At 33.4% G+C, this 20,384-nt stretch overlaps 1 protein-coding gene across 2 annotated transcripts in view; it reads right to left on the reverse strand.

Moving 5' to 3' along the window:
* The window catches only part of MS3_00003845 (uncharacterized protein), an 82,909-nt gene that overhangs the window by 3,395 nt on the left and 59,130 nt on the right, over positions 1-20,384 (reverse strand). For both annotated transcript variants that reach the window (XM_051211706.1, XM_051211707.1), the window contains 8 exons: positions 16,303-16,385; positions 14,322-14,446; positions 12,533-12,725; positions 9,864-10,081; positions 7,933-8,098; positions 7,049-7,172; positions 5,288-5,463; positions 3,598-4,122 (listed from right to left, as the gene is read on the reverse strand). In XM_051211706.1, coding sequence (XP_051071798.1) covers positions 3,598-4,122; positions 5,288-5,463; positions 7,049-7,172; positions 7,933-8,098; positions 9,864-10,081; positions 12,533-12,725; positions 14,322-14,446; positions 16,303-16,385 — 1,610 coding nt within the window. The remainder of the gene's footprint in view (positions 1-3,597; positions 4,123-5,287; positions 5,464-7,048; positions 7,173-7,932; positions 8,099-9,863; positions 10,082-12,532; positions 12,726-14,321; positions 14,447-16,302; positions 16,386-20,384) is intronic.

The raw sequence follows: 20,384 nt of genomic DNA on the forward strand, positions 1-20,384 counted from the left end.
GTTTATTTAACAAAAACAAATTAAACGTTTATTTATTCTATTAAATCTTTCAGGTATCTTATAATTAATTTTATTATACAGGATTATTGATTTTATTGACCTGTAATAATAACAATAATAATAATAATTATTATTATTATTTAGATTTCAATCCAACTTATATGTTTATTGTTTTAATATTAAACTGAATTAAAAATACATTTTTAGAAGTATAAACTTTTTATAGGTTTTTTTTTAAATGAAACTATTTTCAATTGTCAAGTAACCGTGGATTCCATAATGATATAAACAATATTTTAAATCATTTAAATGTAAAATGAAAAAAAAAAGAAAACAGTAGTTTAGTGTTACTTATAGATTTTATTGTTATTATTAGTTGAGAATATCAGAATAAGAATTTTACACAAGTTGTAATTATGATTTATTAAAATAAAACTTGTAAATTAAATATACTACTCAGTCAGTCAGTCAGCTACAACGTAGGACCAGGCACATATACCCATCGGTCCAAGTTGCCATACCTCATTAACACAACAAGATGGACACCGGATTCATAAAAGTAGTTAATTCTGAGGTGGTAATATATGAAAGAAAGATTGCATATAAGGATATAGTACAGGAAGAAATAATTAGTTCGTAGAAAGAAAGATATGAAGCGATTTTAATCTCCTAGTTTAAGGGAAGACAGAAAGTGTATACACCGACGCCATTATGATCGATTCTGAGCCATGTCACCAAGAATCTCCAACCATTGGTTACGATAGTCACGCGGACCCCAACCAAGTAGTCTTCATCTACCAACATGGCTCAGACTAGGCATCTGTGGTCAAATACTAGTAGCTTACGAGTGTCCTCTACTCTTAATGGCCATGTTTCGCTACCGTAAATTAAAACAGAACGGACTGCCGCGCAGTATACTCGCCCTTTTATTGATAGACGGATATCTCGCCTTCGCCATAGGCGAGATATATATACTGCTGGGTTGTAATTTGTTTGCAGAAAAGTTACAAAAGTAATAATTATCTATTTTATGAAATTATACTGATGTATTGATTTGGGATAATCATAATAATAGTAATAATAAAAGGTATATGCCATAAACAGTTCAGCTTTAGAAGAACAAAACTAACTACGCAAAGAATCTGCATACAAATAATAGAAAAATTTGTCAACAATTATTCTACTTAAAAATATGTTTCAAAGATTGAAAATATCTTAATTGTTTACTTTACTTTTTAAAATACAGAAAAATTTAATTATTAGCTTACTTATACATATTAATAAACAGATCGTTATTGGCATAATTAATGCAAACTAAACAAATTACCAGCATAAGTCAACCATACATAATAGTTTATCAGGTTATTAATTTTCTACTAAAATATGTTTAACTCAAAGTCTTCTAAATGACAGAAGCAATAACCAATTACATTAAAAAAAACCGGAGTAATATGTGTAAAATATATTTCATTTTAAATTCACTTGGTGTTGTTTTACTTGTATATCTTCTCGTTGTTATTTAGGACCGCAATCGATCAGTCTCATGTTGGCATATGTACATCCAGTGCGGATTGCCTCGATATAGCCTTAAGTCACAAGCTTTTATAAGCAAAGATGGATATTTGCTAGCAGTGGATTTGAGGACGCTCGTTCCGTTCCATTTTTGCTTAAAAAGTTTGTGACTTATATTTTATCTTATTTGACAGAAAATTCTAAATTCATAGACAATAATTTTTAAATGATATGCTTTGACTTAAACCTGGTCACTATTTGGATTATTAATTTCGATAAATATTTGTAGAACTTGAAGAGATTGGTGATTAGTTGGAATTCATAATCAACCATGAATGTCTACGATCAGTTTTTCCCCCTATGATTAATATCCTTTTGCGCATACTATATTTCATGTATAAATTCTGTAGTAATCATCTAGCGTTTCTCTCTTAAATAGATGGAAGTATGAGAAAATATGCGAACCATCGTGGAGGTATACCTCTCAGAGTTTCTCATTGATATATCGTAGTATGCTGTAAGCATTCTATGAAAGTGTGTTAGTACGTGTGGTTATCAAATATGTTTAGTTAATCATATTAAATATATAAAAAGAAAATTTAAGATAATAAATATACATTTGGAGAGAATGTAGTCTAGAAATTCGAACAAGATGCGGTTACAGACTTCATAGCTTATTAGATTAAATAAGATACAAAATATACTTTGAATTGAAATTTTATGAATCTCTAAAAGCTAAGTTTGATGTTGAAATAATGAATATTATAAATTTCAATTTAATTGTTTATTATATAACTGATATAATAATTATCATTTAATAAAAAATTATCACCTTGTAATGTGTACTTTAATTTGAGCGGCTTAAATACTCAACAGTAAAATACAGAATGGTTTGTTGACCATTTTTTATAGCTATGTTGTTATTTTTTTTTTTTAAATTCATCGTCTTTCAATATCTTTCGATGTATCAAACAGATTAAATGGTATTCTTTAAATGCATATTTATAAAACCTAATCACTTTCAAAATGAACTTAACAAATGGAGATAGTGTTACAAGAAACTAGGAACTTTGTAGTAAGATATAAAATACAAAACCATTAAACGAATTTCTAATAAAATATTAGGTTAATATATATCCTGGAGAAAAAATCATGCTATCTATGGTCAGCAATTGAACAAAAAATTAGTTCAATCTTTAATTCCTTCCATTGTACTAGTATTACGCTCAATAAATCGATCTGAAACAATATTCTAAGACACATATATGGTTATCATCAAAATAAATAACGCGACTGAACTTATAACGATTCACCAAAGAGTAGAATTTGAAAACTTAATGATACTACATTAAAATCATGTTACCAGAAAAGTTATGACTGCAATTCACTTGTATATGTTAAAGTTAACAAGTATGTGAATACCAATTAACAAATATCATAAAATTGGTGATTTTGTACCATAAAATAAAAGTATGAACGTTCCATAACATTTCTGAGTCATGATATGTGGTAATGAAAGTAAAATATGGTTGGTCACTGAGTGTCGACAAACAGGCACTTAATCTGCTGACTATTATATAAAAGATTTCCTTTCCTCTAAATGATTTCTTCTCTGAATACACACTATGTGACTGCTTATAACTGTGTAAAATAAAGTATTATCTAGTGCTAATCCGGTTCTCTGTTCTGGGTCATGAATCATGGATCTGATATAACGCGACTAGTCTCATTATTATATTAACGTATCATCGAAATATACCTGAGTGACAGAAAAATGTTTTCAACCATCCGTTACATCAAGTTAAATATATCAAAAACTAGAAAATGCAAAACAAATCAAATTACAAACACTTCGGTCAACCATTTCAGAAAAAAAAACAATTTGTCAGATCATATAAACTGCTAATCGATTACTGAACCAAAAGGGTTAAACGCAAAACCACTCAAATCAATTTTCAAAAAAATCATAACATCAGGACACTGAATGAAGCGATTAGCTCGAAATACATTATAAGGTACAAACTGTTCGTGTTGAACTAAAAATACTTTACAAATATTTACTTATAAAACAACTTGTTGACTTACAGGAATTCGTAAATTTTTCAACAAAGTTGATAATTGAGAACGTGCTTTGTCAGTTACGGTAACAACCTCTCCATTAGGTGGATTCATTGTACGTAACTGTGGAAAAAATGCACGTAGTTTTGGTGGATGACGACGTTTACGCCAATAGGGTGATCTAGCGACTAAACAGGCAAGTTGTAAGAGGAAAAGACCAGTACGATCAATCACTTGCTTGTAAATTTCTTCGTGTGATGAAGATGATGGTAGATTTAAATTCTCACCATAAAATCCAAGAAGATTAATTGGCCATATATCAAAGAATATAACTTTTGAAGTGTCCACTATATATGGATTATTCTCAGACATTGAATTAGTAACATCCATCACTGTACCTGCATCATAACCATTATTATAATTTGAATTTAACCGTTGTGAACGGTTATTTGTATGAAAAATATTACGGAAATAGCGTCGAGTTGCATCCCAACCAGACATACCTTCATCAAAAATTACTCTGTCGAAATTTCGAGCAAGTACAACATTGGTCTAAAAAATTGGGTAAAAAGGAAACAGAAGATATGGACATGTTAACACATTAAATCTATTTGTTGTAGTTATATATAGATAATAGTAGTTGTTAGCAAACTCAATGATTCTAGTTCATAACAATGTTTCATATGAAAACGGATCACGACCGTTCAAGGTTAGGTATATTAGAAATATAATTCCAATGACCTGTGTTTTTCGAAACATTCATGTGAAAATAGACTTGAAAAAGATTATTAATCTAGTGTATAAATACTAAGGCTAAATAAATGAATACCATAAAGTAGAATAGTCATCTATTTAACCGAAGTATACTTCATGGGATCTTATCATAATACTGTATGATATATTCAAAGATGAATTTCAACAGAATAGTGAAAAGGAAGGTCAAGAAACAACAGATGAGGTTAGCATGTTTTTCATTATCATGCCAAACTAAGAAAGTACTTATAAACCACATCTTCAACTACTAAGAAATGGCAAACAAACAATGTTGACTGAAAATTATCTGTATGCATCTACAAAATTACCGAATTTTTAAGAATATGCACTAATCAAAATATATATTGGACACAGATCTCAACCATTAAAAAACGAAATCGTAGAGCAAATCAAACTTCTATATAAATTATCTAAATATTATCCAGTCACAGTGTATATTGATATACTAAACATTTTAGAATGAGTAATTGATGGTGAGAGAAATAATTATTCTATAGTCAACTTTACACATCGTTTTGATTTCATATGATGACAGATAAGTGAGATGGGCTGTTACTCGCTCAAATCACTATTTCAGTAAGGCACAAACACATATTTTCAGGTAACAGGCTTAAATTAAAGTTCACTCAATACTTTCAAACTATAGTCAGTGCTAATAATGAATCTGTGAACATAAATGTACGGGCGACATGAAACTTTATTTAATCAATCTACAATACTATTTGAAAACTAAAAACTCCCTAGACAAATACAAAAAAATAATCTAATACATGGTTGGAATAAAAATAAACAATATATATATATTAATAAGTAAATGGTATTATTACTAATTTAAATGTCAAATCGCCGTGAACTGTTATGTGTTTAGCTACTTAGATAATTCAGTAGTATAGAATTTATTTAAAAAGAAAATAAAACGACTATTGACAAAAAGATAAGTTACCTCCATATTGAGAATTTCTCGAATAATGCTGACATATTCCTGCGAGGTAAGACGACCAGAACGATGGTCACCATAAAATTGATTATCTGTATTATTCTGATTGACAGAAATAGAATTTGAATCCTGATTCGGAACTGAACCGAAATTAGCTAATAGTTCACTGCTGCTTAAATAAGCTAAAAAAGTGTTTCATTCGAAAGACATAAAAATAACAACCGTTTATTCAGTAAAAGATGAATAGCTGAGTAAAAAATTGTGAAAAGCACATCTGTATAATCTTAGCCTAATGTACGTGCTTTGCAGGATTGTGAAGATTACGATTATTTGAAGACAGATTTCACGACATATGCAAATCATTGAACATATCAATGTTAAATCGCCATTGGAAACCTGGATTCACAACACAGCCTTTTCGTCCTAGTATCGGACTTCTCAGCAGTGCGAATGCAAGATCCCGCAAGCAAGAATTTAACCTAACACCTCAAAAACTGGGCAGAAACACCTAGCTTCTGGACCATTGTTCTGGGATTCGACGGTGTTAATATCTAGCTGCAATCAATCGACGATATTGCCGGACTATTTTCCATTGTCTTCGGCAGATAACTCCCTCACACTTGACACGTTTGAATTCCACTGATCACCGCTTCTTACTAAAACACCCTGAAATTTATTCTCGAAGCTAGTCACTAGTAAGCACATGAAGAGCGTCATACTAGGACGAAATGTTCGCCCCGCGCTTTCACATTTTCAATGGTGGTCTAATTTTGACTGGTTCATGATTCCAATGACACTCAACAGCCCAATACGGACATCATGTAAATCAGTTGGTTATACGTTGTCAGAGTTCCACAGTTTTTGATGGCTGAGTACGATCAAATTCTCGACAAAAGCCGTTTTCTAATGAATTATTGAATTCAGATATATTTACAGAAAATCATTCAAACCACTGACTCAAAATAATTCTCTAACATCTGCAATAATAATTCTCGTATTTTAGTTAACACCTAATATTAATTAATGTTAAAAAGGAGCGACAGAGATAAGCTTAAACAAAACAGAAAGGGAAATTTTGAAATCGCTAGTACTAATAAAGTAGTAAACGAAGTCTTGTTGGGAGAAACCAATCTATGGTATCATGCAAAATTAAACAGTCCCTTCATAAAATCTGAACACGATCGATTGAATAGATTATTTTCACATTTCTCTTCAGTCGTCCTTTACACACTTCATGATTTTTCCAATTGCTCTCTGTTCCCCTTTCTGTTTTTCTCTACTTAAACATGCTGGCAAGCATCCCACTTCCGATTTCAGTTACACACTACTTATATCTATCAGCATAAGTAGCATACACCACACTACTACAACTACTGCAAAAGCTTGCAGAAGTTATCAGATTTAACTGGCATTTTTCTCTAAAAATGGCGCACGGGGTATTAAGGTTTCACGGACCTGAAAGTAGGCTTTGTGGGAGTTTTGTTCGTGAAAAGAAGTTACGCAAACTGATATTTATGGAATCCATTTTTAATCGACTGATAAGCATCAAAGACGTAACGAACTTTGTGTTTATAGAAATTTCGAGAGGTTTCATTAGAAATAATATCACTTCAATGAAAAACTTGAAATTTTAAGCGGTTCCCTTAGAAAATGGAGATGTACGACAGATAACTAACTACTTTCCTACAACTACACAAACTAAAGAAACACCTTATTTCTCAAACAAACATAAAACGTAGCAATACATATTTAAGCATATTATCTCACCATTTGTCGTTTGGGCATCATTATTATTAATGATTAATTCCGTGGAATTATATGAATGAATATGATTTGGCCATGAACTGAATTTTTTTACTTTACGTTCTTTCCAAATCCTAGCTAAAACATCCTGTAAGAGAAAATACTGATCAATAATCTACATGAAATATCACAATAAGAAAGGTGATCAGTTTTTATACGTAATAAATTGAAAAATTATTCGTTACTTAGGAAACTGACCATCCACGACAATGAAAATTTATTCAGTCATCGCTGAACTACACTGTATTTGTAAAAGAGGACTACGAAACAAATCAAAGCCGAGGCAGGTGTCATGATTTTTAAACCTGTAACCTGGTGATTAACTAACTGATTAAGTATTTTAATTACTAAATTCACTACGTAAACGAATGTTGATGAAGTAATCTAATAAAGAAAATGTTAGAAGTATCACAAGATATCTCGACAGATCATGCCTTGACATATTGTCATCTAAAGGATGCCAAACAGATAATTTGAGATCTATTAATATTTCACTACTAAGACATACCAAATATGGTCAGTTATATGCAGTGCAGAATCTGATGTATTTGCACATCGGTCCAAGTTGCTGAATTCCATTACATAGCGAGATCAAACAGTCCAGAAATATTCCGGGGTACTAGGGATAGTAACACTAATAGTAGTAGTAAAAATGAATTGGCATATTTAACTGCTAACAGACCACTCATCATTAATCAAACTAGTAAAAACTATGCTGAATATCATTTTGTTTTTTGCACAAATATGAACAAATTATCTGAAGTAATACTGTAAAAAGTGCCGTACCAATAAATAATGTAAGTTATGAGACATGAGGAATGAATAAAGCAGAAAAAAATGATACTTACGATTGACGGCTTATCATCATAAAATCCCAAGCACACTGTATTTGGACGCATTGCACCTAAACCAGAAATTCGAATAAGATGTGATATCGCTCTGCGTACACTTCGATCAATTGTTATTTCTACAAATGCTTTAGTTTTCAAATATTTCACATATTGTGTCCAATACCTGTACGTAAAAATGACACAATTTAACAAACCATTTAAATTATAATTTAAAATGTTCAAACAATATAAAAATGACTATTGATTATCTTTGGAAAAAAATATTAACAACGTCATGATAAATATAGAAATCATATTTAAGATGGAGAGACAAAATTCACCGAATAATCACTAAACTGTGGTGTGCACTAATTGTGTGGACAGACATAAGTGGTATGTAACAATAGAAGTAGAATGCTTACCAGAAGAAGAGTGAAATAAAAAGAAGAGAAAACGAATAGCAATCAGAATAAAAAAACAGGATCGGAAGAATGACTAAATGTGTAAGAAAAAAACTGAAGGAAGATATACGAATGATCTATCGAATGCATGATCTGCATATTTTACAAAACTACTGTTTGATTTTGTGTCAAACAATAAGTTGGTTTACTGTACCTGAGTTTTTTTTAATTCAATACAAAGCCACACACACTAGGCATCAATTTAAATTTTTATCGAGAATCAAAATTATAGGCTATTAATTCTGATGGAAGCACTCTAAAGAAATAAATGAGATTGCTCATATGTACTAAAAAGACAATAAATTAGTTAGCAATGGAATACAGGATGAGCGTTTCGTCCGATTTGGGACTCGGTATCTGGATGATCCTGCATCCCAGAGTTGATGTTCACTTCAGAAATCGAAACCAGGAACGTCCGCTTCAAACGATAACGCGGTATCTAGTCTTAGCTACTGAGTTCAGATATACACTCACTCGTGAAATGGCTATGAGATTGAAATTATTTTGAAACGACTTGAATCATCACGTTATTGATATTTTTATCGAAATTTGGTTTACATTGGTTGGCATATGAAGATCATGTGCGGCTTGCTTCGATATAGCCATTACCAAACAACATAATATAAAATAGATAGATTCGAGTGAAATCTAACTCTGGGAGGTAAGTATATTCCGATGACTAAACCCATAACGAAATGTACGTCCTAGATCCCAAGACAAGCAACATTCCATCTATTCTATCCCAACTTGTATCATAATGGATCCACCGAGGCAATCGTCACAGGATACCCGTATGCCGATCAATGCGGACGAAATTCCAACCACAACATCAACAATGGAACTATTCAAATCATTTTAAACCGAATTATTTAGTCCAAAAATGATAATGCAATAAGGAATAACTTCGCAACTAACATCAAAGTCAGAATCTTCAATACGAACGTCAAGACAGTCGTACTGTACAGAGTTGAAACTTCGAGAACTACTACAACGATTATTAAAAAAGTACGAGAATTTATAAACACATGTTTACGTAGGATACTCAGTGTCCGTTGACCGGATACCATCAGCAACAGCCTTATGTGGGAGAGAAAAAACCAGCTTGCAACTGAAGAGGAAGCTATGAGAAGAAATTGGAGGCGGATAGAACATACATCACGACGCTGACAAGCGCTATCTTGGAATCCGGAAGGGAAACGGGAAAGAGGAAAGCCAAAGAACACATTGCGCTGGGAACTGGGAGTAGACATCAAAAGAATGGATAGTACTTGGAAACAACTGGAAAGGATTGTCTAGGAAAGAGTTGGATGGGGAATAATGGTGGGTGACCTATGCTTCTCCACGAGGAGTAACAAGCATGAGCAAGTAATAAATTTACAAAGTGATATGTGTGATCATTTCAGAAGTAAGTTGCATCAAAGTTGACACCTTTGAAATTTATTTCAACTTATGTAATACACTTTCTTGCTCCATTATAAGCTCACTTACCAACGCTGATTTAGACATGGATCCGATTGGTCGACGAACTCATCTGGATCACCACAAATTGCATGACCAACTACATAAAGACCACCTTTTTTCAAACTATTCATAAATTGAACAAGTGAGGCTGACGAACGTGGATTTGCAACAAGTAACAGTAATTGGAGTCTCCAGTATTTAACATGATCTTTACGGGAATCCAACAATAATAAATATTTACGGATCTATAAAAATAAATTTTATGAGTATTATAAACTGAATCATCATTTAAAAAAGGGAAAGAAAAGCGGCGGTGATTATATGATTTATGAATTGACCTCAACTAGAAAAGCTTATTGCATAACGCCTAATTGATAAGAAATCAATGAAGAAGGGTTTGGAGATGTTATTTAAAGAGTATAATCCAGTGAAATAAATTTGGAAAGAGGAAAAAAGGCACATGAAGAATTCAGAAGAATAGAATTTGGGAGAACACAGAGAGTGGATGCACCTGCGCCATTGCAAACGATTTTGAGCCATGTCATTCAGAGTCTCTAACCATCGGTTGCTATCATCTCGCGCTCCCCAACCAGGTAGTCTACACCTACCAACATGACTCAGTCCACTTGTCAGTGACTTCATGGACTTGTGCCATAGAACCTCACGATCAACAGAGTCGAATGCCGCCTTAAGGTGGAGAAATACTACGATTGTGGGGCGTCTGAACGAATATCTGTGTTCTAGAACCTGACGTAGAGTGAATATCTGATCTATACAACCAAGTCCAGGTCGAAAACCGGCCTGGTTGTCTCTAATCTGCCCTTCACGAGCTTTGGTTAGGCGTCGAAGTATTATTGAAGCTAATATTTTAGACACTATATTAGTCAAACTGATTCCTCTGTGATTGTCACAAGAGGACTTTTGTCCTTTCTTATAGACTGGCACAATCAGTGATTGAGACCAGTCAGATGGGATTACGTCCAGTTCCCAAATTCTACCTAAGACCTCGGTTAATCTCATTGCTAATACTGGACCACCATCCTTAAAAATCTCAGGAGTAAACCTGTCAGGGCCTGCTGCTCTCCCTCGTTTCAGATTTCCTATGACTTTTTCAACTTCGTAAAAGGACGGAGGACCTACATTAACTTGCCATTCAGGTTGACTAGAGATCTTGGGAAACCGAAGTGTGGCTGAAGGCCAGTTGAACTGATCCCTAAAGTCTTCTGCCCATCGATCCAATCTCCTGGATTGAGAATGAATAATATGTCCATCTTTCTCTGAGATTGTTTCGCTAACGGTCGGGTTCCTAATTCCGGTTTCTTTAACGAGTCTGAACAACTGTCTGCTATTACCTATTGCCGCTGCCTTTTCCATCTCTCTTGCTTTCGCTACCCACCACTGTTCGCGATCATTGCGTAGACTTCTTGTCAGCTTGCGCTTAAGCTGACTCCGCTCTTCATTATGTTCAGAGCCAGGTGGAATGAGTTTCCGAGCATCTATCAGTGCGATAGATGCTGCTGAGAACCAGTGTTGCTCCCAACCTTCTGGTTTACCTTACTAGCAGATATCACTGCTGTTTCCACAGCTTTTCGGATATCATTCCATGCTGCCTCGGGGTGGGCATCACATACATGGCTGCCAAACTGTTTTTCTAGTTGTTCCTGAAATATACTCTTAGCTTGACTATCACTAAGTAGGCCCCTAAGAGGTTTCCCTGCAGCGTCTTTCCTACGTCCAGTAAGACGCAAGCAAATACGCGCTCGCACTAGAGCATGATCTGAATCTAAGCATATGCTCCAGAATGAGCGACAGTCTTCTATCGAGCCCCTCCATCGGTGGCTGATAGCGATGTGATCTATTTGGGTCCAACGTTGGGACGAATTAGGTTAACTGGATAATACTAGTAAATAAGCTTTTACAAATACAGTTAGGAAATTATGGTAGCTGTTTGTGTTATTGCTATTAAAAAATTCGGTAAATTCTTCTCTTTTGCTTTGCTTTTGTCCCTGATGTGTTAATAGCTATTGGGTGTTGCGTTTTAATCAACTAGAAGAGTACATTTGAACATATGATATTCATACATTGTAAATGTCTCGAAACCAAATAGATTGATTTAGTGAATACTTTTTTTTAACCCAATTATAATAAAACGAGCTAGACATTAACACTGTTAGATGCCGACTCAGTGGTCTAGAGGATAAGCGTTCGCGCAAAACAGGTCCTGTATTGAAATCCCACATATGGGATCGTAGATGAACACTTGAGAAGTCCCATATAGAGACAAAAAGACCATTCAGTGCATCAAAGTTTTCGATGGTGGTCTAACATCGACGAGTTCATGATCATAATAAAAGCTTAATAATATCCACAACCCTATACTGATAATAAAACAAATCACTGATAATTGTTGTGGGAGAACACTATAAAACGTAATATTTATGTAGTCATATTTTACAGAATTTCCTCAATACAAAAAACACAGTTTCTAATAATTAATCTATACGACATCACACTACAAATTCATGAACCGAATATTGAATGCTCTATAAATTGACTGACTGTTCAAAAGGTTACAGAATTAAACAGACATACTCAATCCATAAAATACTTATAAACTTAGAAAGATATGTAAACAAAAACTTTCATTTTCACTAAATTAAAATCGAATGATCTTTTTTAACATTAAAAACATTTACTTGATGAAATAAAAGCGCTTGTCCAATATTACCCCATGACGATTCTAAATGCCGCTGATATAATGAAAATACAAGTAGACCTAAAACAATAATTGCGACTACCGTATAAATTGGTTGAATTAATAAACACATAATGAAACAACCAATCATTCCCAAAATTGAAGTGATCCAGTTAAAATAACGAAATGTTGGTCTGACAAAGTGAAATGTAAACAAAACAAAAAGACAATACGATAATTGGTATGGAAAATTACACATACTGACGAAATGAATCTATTTCATTTTCTCATGAAATTTAAATACAATTTTTAGATGAAAATATTTTATTTTTTGCCAAGTAATTCGGTGCAGATAAATGATGTTTCTTTCTTCGCAATATTAGATCTATTCTTAACATAAAATCATTTCCCAGATAATTTTATAACTAGTTTTCTTTATTAATCACTGAAAGAACTTAAAAGATTACACCTTTATCGTAACTATTTTTAAGATCATAAGACTAAGAGAAAACATTTTCAACCTGTTAGGTATTTATTATAGGCTTGCAGAGAGATCACGGTTGTAAATTGATTCCACTTTATATTTGCAGGTAACAAATTAAATGAACACACATTAATACTCTAGTGAACAGAGGACAGGTGGGGACAATCGAATGTGTTTAACACAAAACTACAGGACTTGTTAATAAAATATAACAATCATAAAGTAAATGCTTAGTTCGCAAAATGTCCATCGATTGTCTCAAAATGACTCAGACTTCATTGTTCTTGAATTTTCGTACAAATTGCATTTTGTTCCCATTCTTTACTGTTCTGTCCTCTTGTCTCTCTGCTGTCAGACATTCTGTTCCTGACTAACGTCATATACTACTTATGTCGATATAAGTAGCACACACCACAATATCAATACCATAAACTACATTCACTACCTCGAAATCGGTATTATAGATTGACATAATTTTCATCATAATCGAGTCGATTAAAATGTTATGAAGAATGTAGATCACCACTGAGAAATATATTAATGTATAGTTATTTGACAAACTGTAAAGCAAAATGAAAATGTTTTTATTCTTATTCATTTCATAAATTCCGAATCAATATTTCTTGTATATTAGTAATTATTATGAAGGTATCACAGAAATTCTTCGGTTACACTAAAGAAAATCTATTTTTTTCTCAAATGCCACAGTAAAAAGAGACTTTATTTATGATTAGTTAAAAGATATGTTGAATTTTGGATCAACAAATGCTTTTTGGTGATTCAAGAATCACAATATTAGTTTTTTAACGAATAGCTGACACGTTTAAAGCACCTTTCATCTACTTCAGTTTAGGCAATTAGGTAGTATCGTTAGCTCTCACATCTGGATTGTGATTCTAAGTTGAATAAATCAACTTGTATTTGTTGAATATCAATTTTAATATATGACATTTGGAAAATATGAAACAGTGAAATAATGGTGAAGATACCTGCAGGCTATAATCCCATTTTATTACAGAGAATCATGTGGTAACCATTAGGCCTCATGGGAAGTTTCTCAAACTTAAATATATAAATCTGTACTTGATAAATGTAATATATTGACTAAAATCATCAAGAGTATATTGTATGGTGTCCTGTAAATCAAATAAATATGCAATATCGGAGGAAACTATCAAATACATCAGTTATTTTGCGAAAATAAACTTTAAGTCTAAGTTTCAAATCACAAACGCAACGGTTAACATAAAGTGAGGTTGAAATCATGATATAACGTAAACAGAACACTATACTTTAACAGATTAACCTGAAATTTGGTGGTGAGGCAGCATCTAAACCAGCACAGGCCAAATTCACCGAAGCATAAGCCAGTAAAAATAGAACAGATACAAGTGGAGCGATAGCATTTAATCTACCAATCAGTAAAATTAACTATATTTTCACCAAACAAAAACAAGAACAAAGAAATAGTGTATATCATAATTGATTTCTGATAAAATTCAGAAGAAATAAACAAGTGAATAATAATAAACAATAGGAATTAAAATCATCCTTAAGTGAAAAATTGTGTTATTTAAATAATAAAAAAAGTAATCTATTCCAAATTACTTATTAAATTAACATCAAAGGTACTAAGTAGGGAACATTATTCATAAGAAAACTAAGATTGTCAGAATTATGTGATTTATCAGAGTAATAAATTTCAAAAACTCTGATCCCAAACTCTATCGACATAGTGGGAAACAACTCATAAGATTGACCATAACTTGGCTTTTGTAGTGTTGTACAAAATTGTTAAAGGGCATTTACTGAAGCCTTGACCATACGAAAATTCGAACCCCCTTTATACATTCAAAAACACTTTGTTCTTACCTTAAATCTACTCTGCTAATGTTAGTTTATTATCCAGAGTGATGTTTCATATTATTTTCTTTATTATCTTTGTCTCCTCCTCCCTCCCATTTCTAGTCTAACTGACTTCCTATTTTTATGTATAAATGTTCTTAACATGTGTGTGTGATCAGATTGTTCGAAATGTATTGCACAAATATATATAATCCTTGTCTTCTTATTACACTAACCAAATTTATCAAAGGGACTAATTGCTTTATTCATGTTGTTGAGGTAGCTCAAAACATAACCTGTATGATAAATTTATTAGAGATCCGATTGAAGTCACTTGTATTGATTTAACAGAACCTTAAAGATGATCCTAACATTTTTAACCAGTATTAAGGCTTAAAGTCATAAAAAAATACATTAAAAAATAAATAGGAAATTCATATCATATTGTTGATATATTTCTTGTAATGATGAACTTTGTACAAAAATCATATTCGCTTAGTTTCAGTTTTAATGTTAACGATAAGAAAAAGTAAATAATTATTTTCGAAATCTACTTTAATGTTTATAAATGGCTGTCAATAAAATACTGTATATGTACAACAGAACAGAAATTTCTATTATTTGATTGATTGATTTTAAACTGGTACCATTTACCGACATAGCCCTCTCATCGTTCTTAATGTTACTTATCTTTCTTTTAAATAAATACTCAATTCAAAAGTATTATTTCTGAATAGATAATCGAAACTAGTGTCCCAACCATCAAAGACAAATATTTCTTTACTTATTTGATGTACAGACTATGCTATTAAGATATTCATGCCCAAATTGGCTTTATAAAACTAAACAGAGAACATTAATGAACCATGTAATGCCAATTAATGATACGATACAAGAAAAAAACTACCAGGAACACAATAAAACGTCAATCAATACTGAATAGATTTTGTGTGTGATTCAATGAATGAAAAAAAGAAAGATAGCAAACTAATATTTCTTGTGTATTTCCCATTTGAAGAGAAATTATTTCAATAAGTGTTCGTGAAGTACATACTTGGTTTCCTTAAATAAAATTACTGGTGACAGAGCCTGATTAAAGAAAGTACCTATTATTTACAAGTAAAATATGTATTAAGATTATCGAAAAAATCTCAATTACCTACCATTTGAAGTTATTGGTATAATCGTATTGAAAAATATCGTAAAAACTTTGGAAACCTAACCAATGTGTTACAAAGTCTTGTAACGTTTAAAAAAGATAAACAGATTCAGTATACACTTTACAGAAAGAATAAACGGATAGTATAAGCTAAAGTATGATTTAAAAAATTCTAGAAATTCATAAGAAAACAACTAGTGCCTTATAATTACAAATACTAATAAACATCTACTTCCAACAATTCACAAATGAATAAACAGTGCAGAATAATCAACTAACTCACCAAACAAAGAAACCCAGCAGAAAGGACTGCCACTATCGGATTACCACGTTTTGAGGTCCATTTTGCTGGATGGAGAAGTCGACCTATTCAAAGCAAAAAGTCAATTATTATACTACATAATCGGCATTTGTTATGTGGTAATATTTTGTCCGACTGACTTCCGGATCTTGGAATCTTGAATGAAATATGACTTTTAAAAATATACTGAAATATTATTGAAAAAAGGCATTAAAATAAAGAAGGCTATCCGTAATGCTGGCCAATAATAAACTTGTCATCGATATGAGATAATATCTCATAGAAAACTACTGCCTCACTTCATTCTATTTGTTGCCAAACAATAGAGTGGGATATACAATCATGAAGATAGTTGAATCAACCAACATGAACATGATCTCAAGAGATAGCAGTAAAATGAAGACATAAATAAGCAAGTAGTAAAACAATATATTATTGATAAGATTTAATATTTGCAACGATTTATTAAGATTTCACTGACTATATATAAAACAAAATAGAAAAGTTGGAATATATACAGTGAAAAAAGTTAAACACAGACAATTGTTTAAGTTGATACGGTTAGCCTCATAAAAATTGTTGGCAATTTCGTTTCTGATAAAAATAATTAGATAGCATGAATCGATAAAAAACATTATACTGTGAAGTTTATTTTGTTTTCAATCATTATAAACTGTTATGTTAGGATAGTCGGAAAAATATACCAATAATTATCGTGTTAAGTCTATGGTGGCCTTGGACCTTAAATGTACATTTCCTATTGGTCGATGTTTACTTCACTTGTTAAATATTTTGTAAATGTTGTTTCCTATTTTATGGTACGATGTATGCTTGATTGGTATATAAATAGAGTATGTTTGAAATATAATGATTCATAACTCAGAGGCTGTGACTTGTGTTCTTGACTCAACTGGCTAGGACAGACAGCGAAGCAGGGCCAATCAGGGCACTAGGTCGTCCCTTACGTGTCACTGTCGCGGAAGCGGTCGATAAATAACGCTGCGCATCTATCCTGCAGTCTCCCGTTACAACAATTGGCGACGGGGTAGAGAAAATTTCGAACCCTGTAATTGGACAAGATTCAGCCTATCTTTTTTTTGACCAATCAATATCCAGATTTGTCATCGGCGTCCTTGAGAATCATTGCTTGTTAATTGATTACAGTATTTCTCATTACCCTGCTGACTCAGGAAATGACTCTCCTTCCCGATCAGTTGCAGCTACTACTAGATCGCCAGCAGCAGCGTTTCAGAGAAAGCCAGTTGAATGTTTTGGACAATTTACGCACGCGACTGCTAAATCTCCCATGTTTCGGAGATGTGAAAGAGATTGACGAATTAATTTCTCACTTACATACTGAACTCGAGAATGACTGCAGGATATATGAAGATGAAAACAAAAGCCTCTATGAATCCCTTATGATCAGTAATGCAAACGAGGCAGTCGCTCATAATCCGTCCAGCGATGCGGGAATGTCCAGTTCAGAATCATGCCCTGTTGTGGGTTCAAATCCCACTGTTCCTGAAACGTGTACAGACAGTGATGTACCCAGCTCACAGGAAGAAGATCTCTCATCAAATGCTCATAAATTAATTACAGTGCCCTCTCATAAGGAAACAGGAAACAAATCGTGCAGTATACTGAGTCTAGCTGCTCCAAACGGTCCTCATCAGTCAACAACAGGAGATTCTGATGAATCTTATTATCTAGATCCTCTTGTACCAGAAAATGTGTTAGATGCACCAAATGATGATCAGAAGTTTAATACAATTTTGATAGATGTTAATTATCCCAGTGATCGACTATCCACAAATGAGATTTTCAAGGAATTCTATGATAATGTTCCAGAAGAATCGGACGTTGATGACCTCATATCAAGCGACGTTGGTCCACACTACTTAAGCACTTTTAGTGACTTCTCTGTTCCATGTGACAATTATGTATTAAATAAAGTCAAATTAATTTTAACTTGGGGATATGAGGACCCAACATTATTTCGTGGGGGAGGATGAACGCAGAAAATTTTAAAATCCGGATATTAACTTCCGATCTTTTAAAAAAAAAAAAAGGGGAGGTGTTAGGATAGTCGGAAAAATATACCAATAATTATCGTGTTAAGTCTATGGTGGCCTTGGACCTTAAATGTACATTTCCTATTGGTCGATGTTTACTTCACTTGTTAAATATTTTGTAAATGTTGTTTCCTATTTTATGGTACGATGTATGCTTGATTGGTATATAAATAGAGTATGTTTGAAATATAATGATTCATAACTCAGAGGCTGTGACTTGTGTTCTTGACTCAACTGGCTAGGACAGACAGCGAAGCAGGGCCAATCAGGGCACTAGGTCGTCCCTTACGTGTCACTGTCGCGGAAGCGGTCGATAAATAACGCTGCGCATCTATCCTGCAGTCTCCCGTTACAACAATTGGCGACGGGGTAGAGAAAATTTCGAACCCTGTAATTGGACAAGATTCAGCCTATCTTTTTTTTTGACCAATCAATATCCAGATTTGTCATCGGCGTCCTTGGGAATCATTGCTTGTTAATTGATTACAGTATTTCTCATTACCCTGCTGACTCAGGAAATGACTCTCCTTCCCGATCAGTTGCAGCTACTACTAGATCGCCAGCAGCAGCGTTTCAGAGAAAGCCAGTTGAATGTTTTGGACAATTTACGCACGCGACTGCTAAATCTCCCATGTTTCGGAGATGTGAAAGAGATTGACGAATTAATTTCTCACTTACATACTGAACTCGAGAATGACTGCAGGATATATGAAGATGAAAACAAAAGCCTCTATGAATCCCTTATGATCAGTAATGCAAACGAGGCAGTCGCTCATAATCCGTCCAGCGATGCGGGAATGTCCAGTTCAGAATCATGCCCTGTTGTGGGTTCAAATCCCACTGTTCCTGAAACGTGTACAGACAGTGATGTACCCAGCTCACAGGAAGAAGATCTCTCATCAAATGCTCATAAATTAATTACAGTGCCCTCTCATAAGGAAACAGGAAACAAATCGTGCAGTATACTGAGTCTAGCTGCTCCAAACGGTCCTCATCAGTCAACAACAGGAGATTCTGATGAATCTTATTATCTAGATCCTCTTGTACCAGAAAATGTGTTAGATGCACCAAATGATGATCAGAAGTTTAATACAATTTTGATAGATGTTAATTATCCCAGTGATCGACTATCCACAAATGAGATTTTCAAGGAATTCTATGATAATGTTCCAGAAGAATCGGACGTTGATGACCTCATATCAAGCGACGTTGGTCCACACTACTTAAGCACTTTTAGTGACTTCTCTGTTCCATGTGACAATTATGTATTAAATAAAGTCAAATTAATTTTAACTTGGGGATATGAGGACCCAACATTATTTCGTGGGGGAGGATGAACGCAGAAAATTTTAAAATCCGGATATTAACTTCCGATCTTTTTTAAAAAAAAGGGGAGGTGTTAGGATAGTCGGAAAAATATACCAATAATTATCGTGTTAAGTCTATGGTGGCCTTGGACCTTAAATGTACATTTCCTATTGGTCGATGTTTACTTCACTTGTTAAATATTTTGTAAATGTTGTTTCCTATTTTATGGTACGATGTATGCTTGATTGGTATATAAATAGAGTATGTTTGAAATATAATGATTCATAACTCAGAGGCTGTGACTTGTGTTCTTGACTCAACTGGCTAGGACAGACAGCGAAGCAGGGCCAATCAGGGCACTAGGTCGTCCCTTACGTGTCACTGTCGCGGAAGCGGTCGATAAATAACGCTGCGCATCTATCCTGCAGTCTCCCGTTACAACAATTGGCGACGGGGTAGAGAAAATTTCGAACCCTGTAATTGGACAAGATTCAGCCTATCTTTTTTTTTGACCAATCAATATCCAGATTTGTCATCGGCGTCCTTGGGAATCATTGCTTGTTAATTGATTACAGTATTTCTCATTACCCTGCTGACTCAGGAAATGACTCTCCTTCCCGATCAGTTGCAGCTACTACTAGATCGCCAGCAGCAGCGTTTCAGAGAAAGCCAGTTGAATGTTTT

Source organism: Schistosoma haematobium, chromosome ZW (genome assembly GCF_000699445.3).
Source record: "Schistosoma haematobium chromosome ZW, whole genome shotgun sequence".
NCBI lineage: Eukaryota > Metazoa > Platyhelminthes > Trematoda > Strigeidida > Schistosomatidae > Schistosoma > Schistosoma haematobium.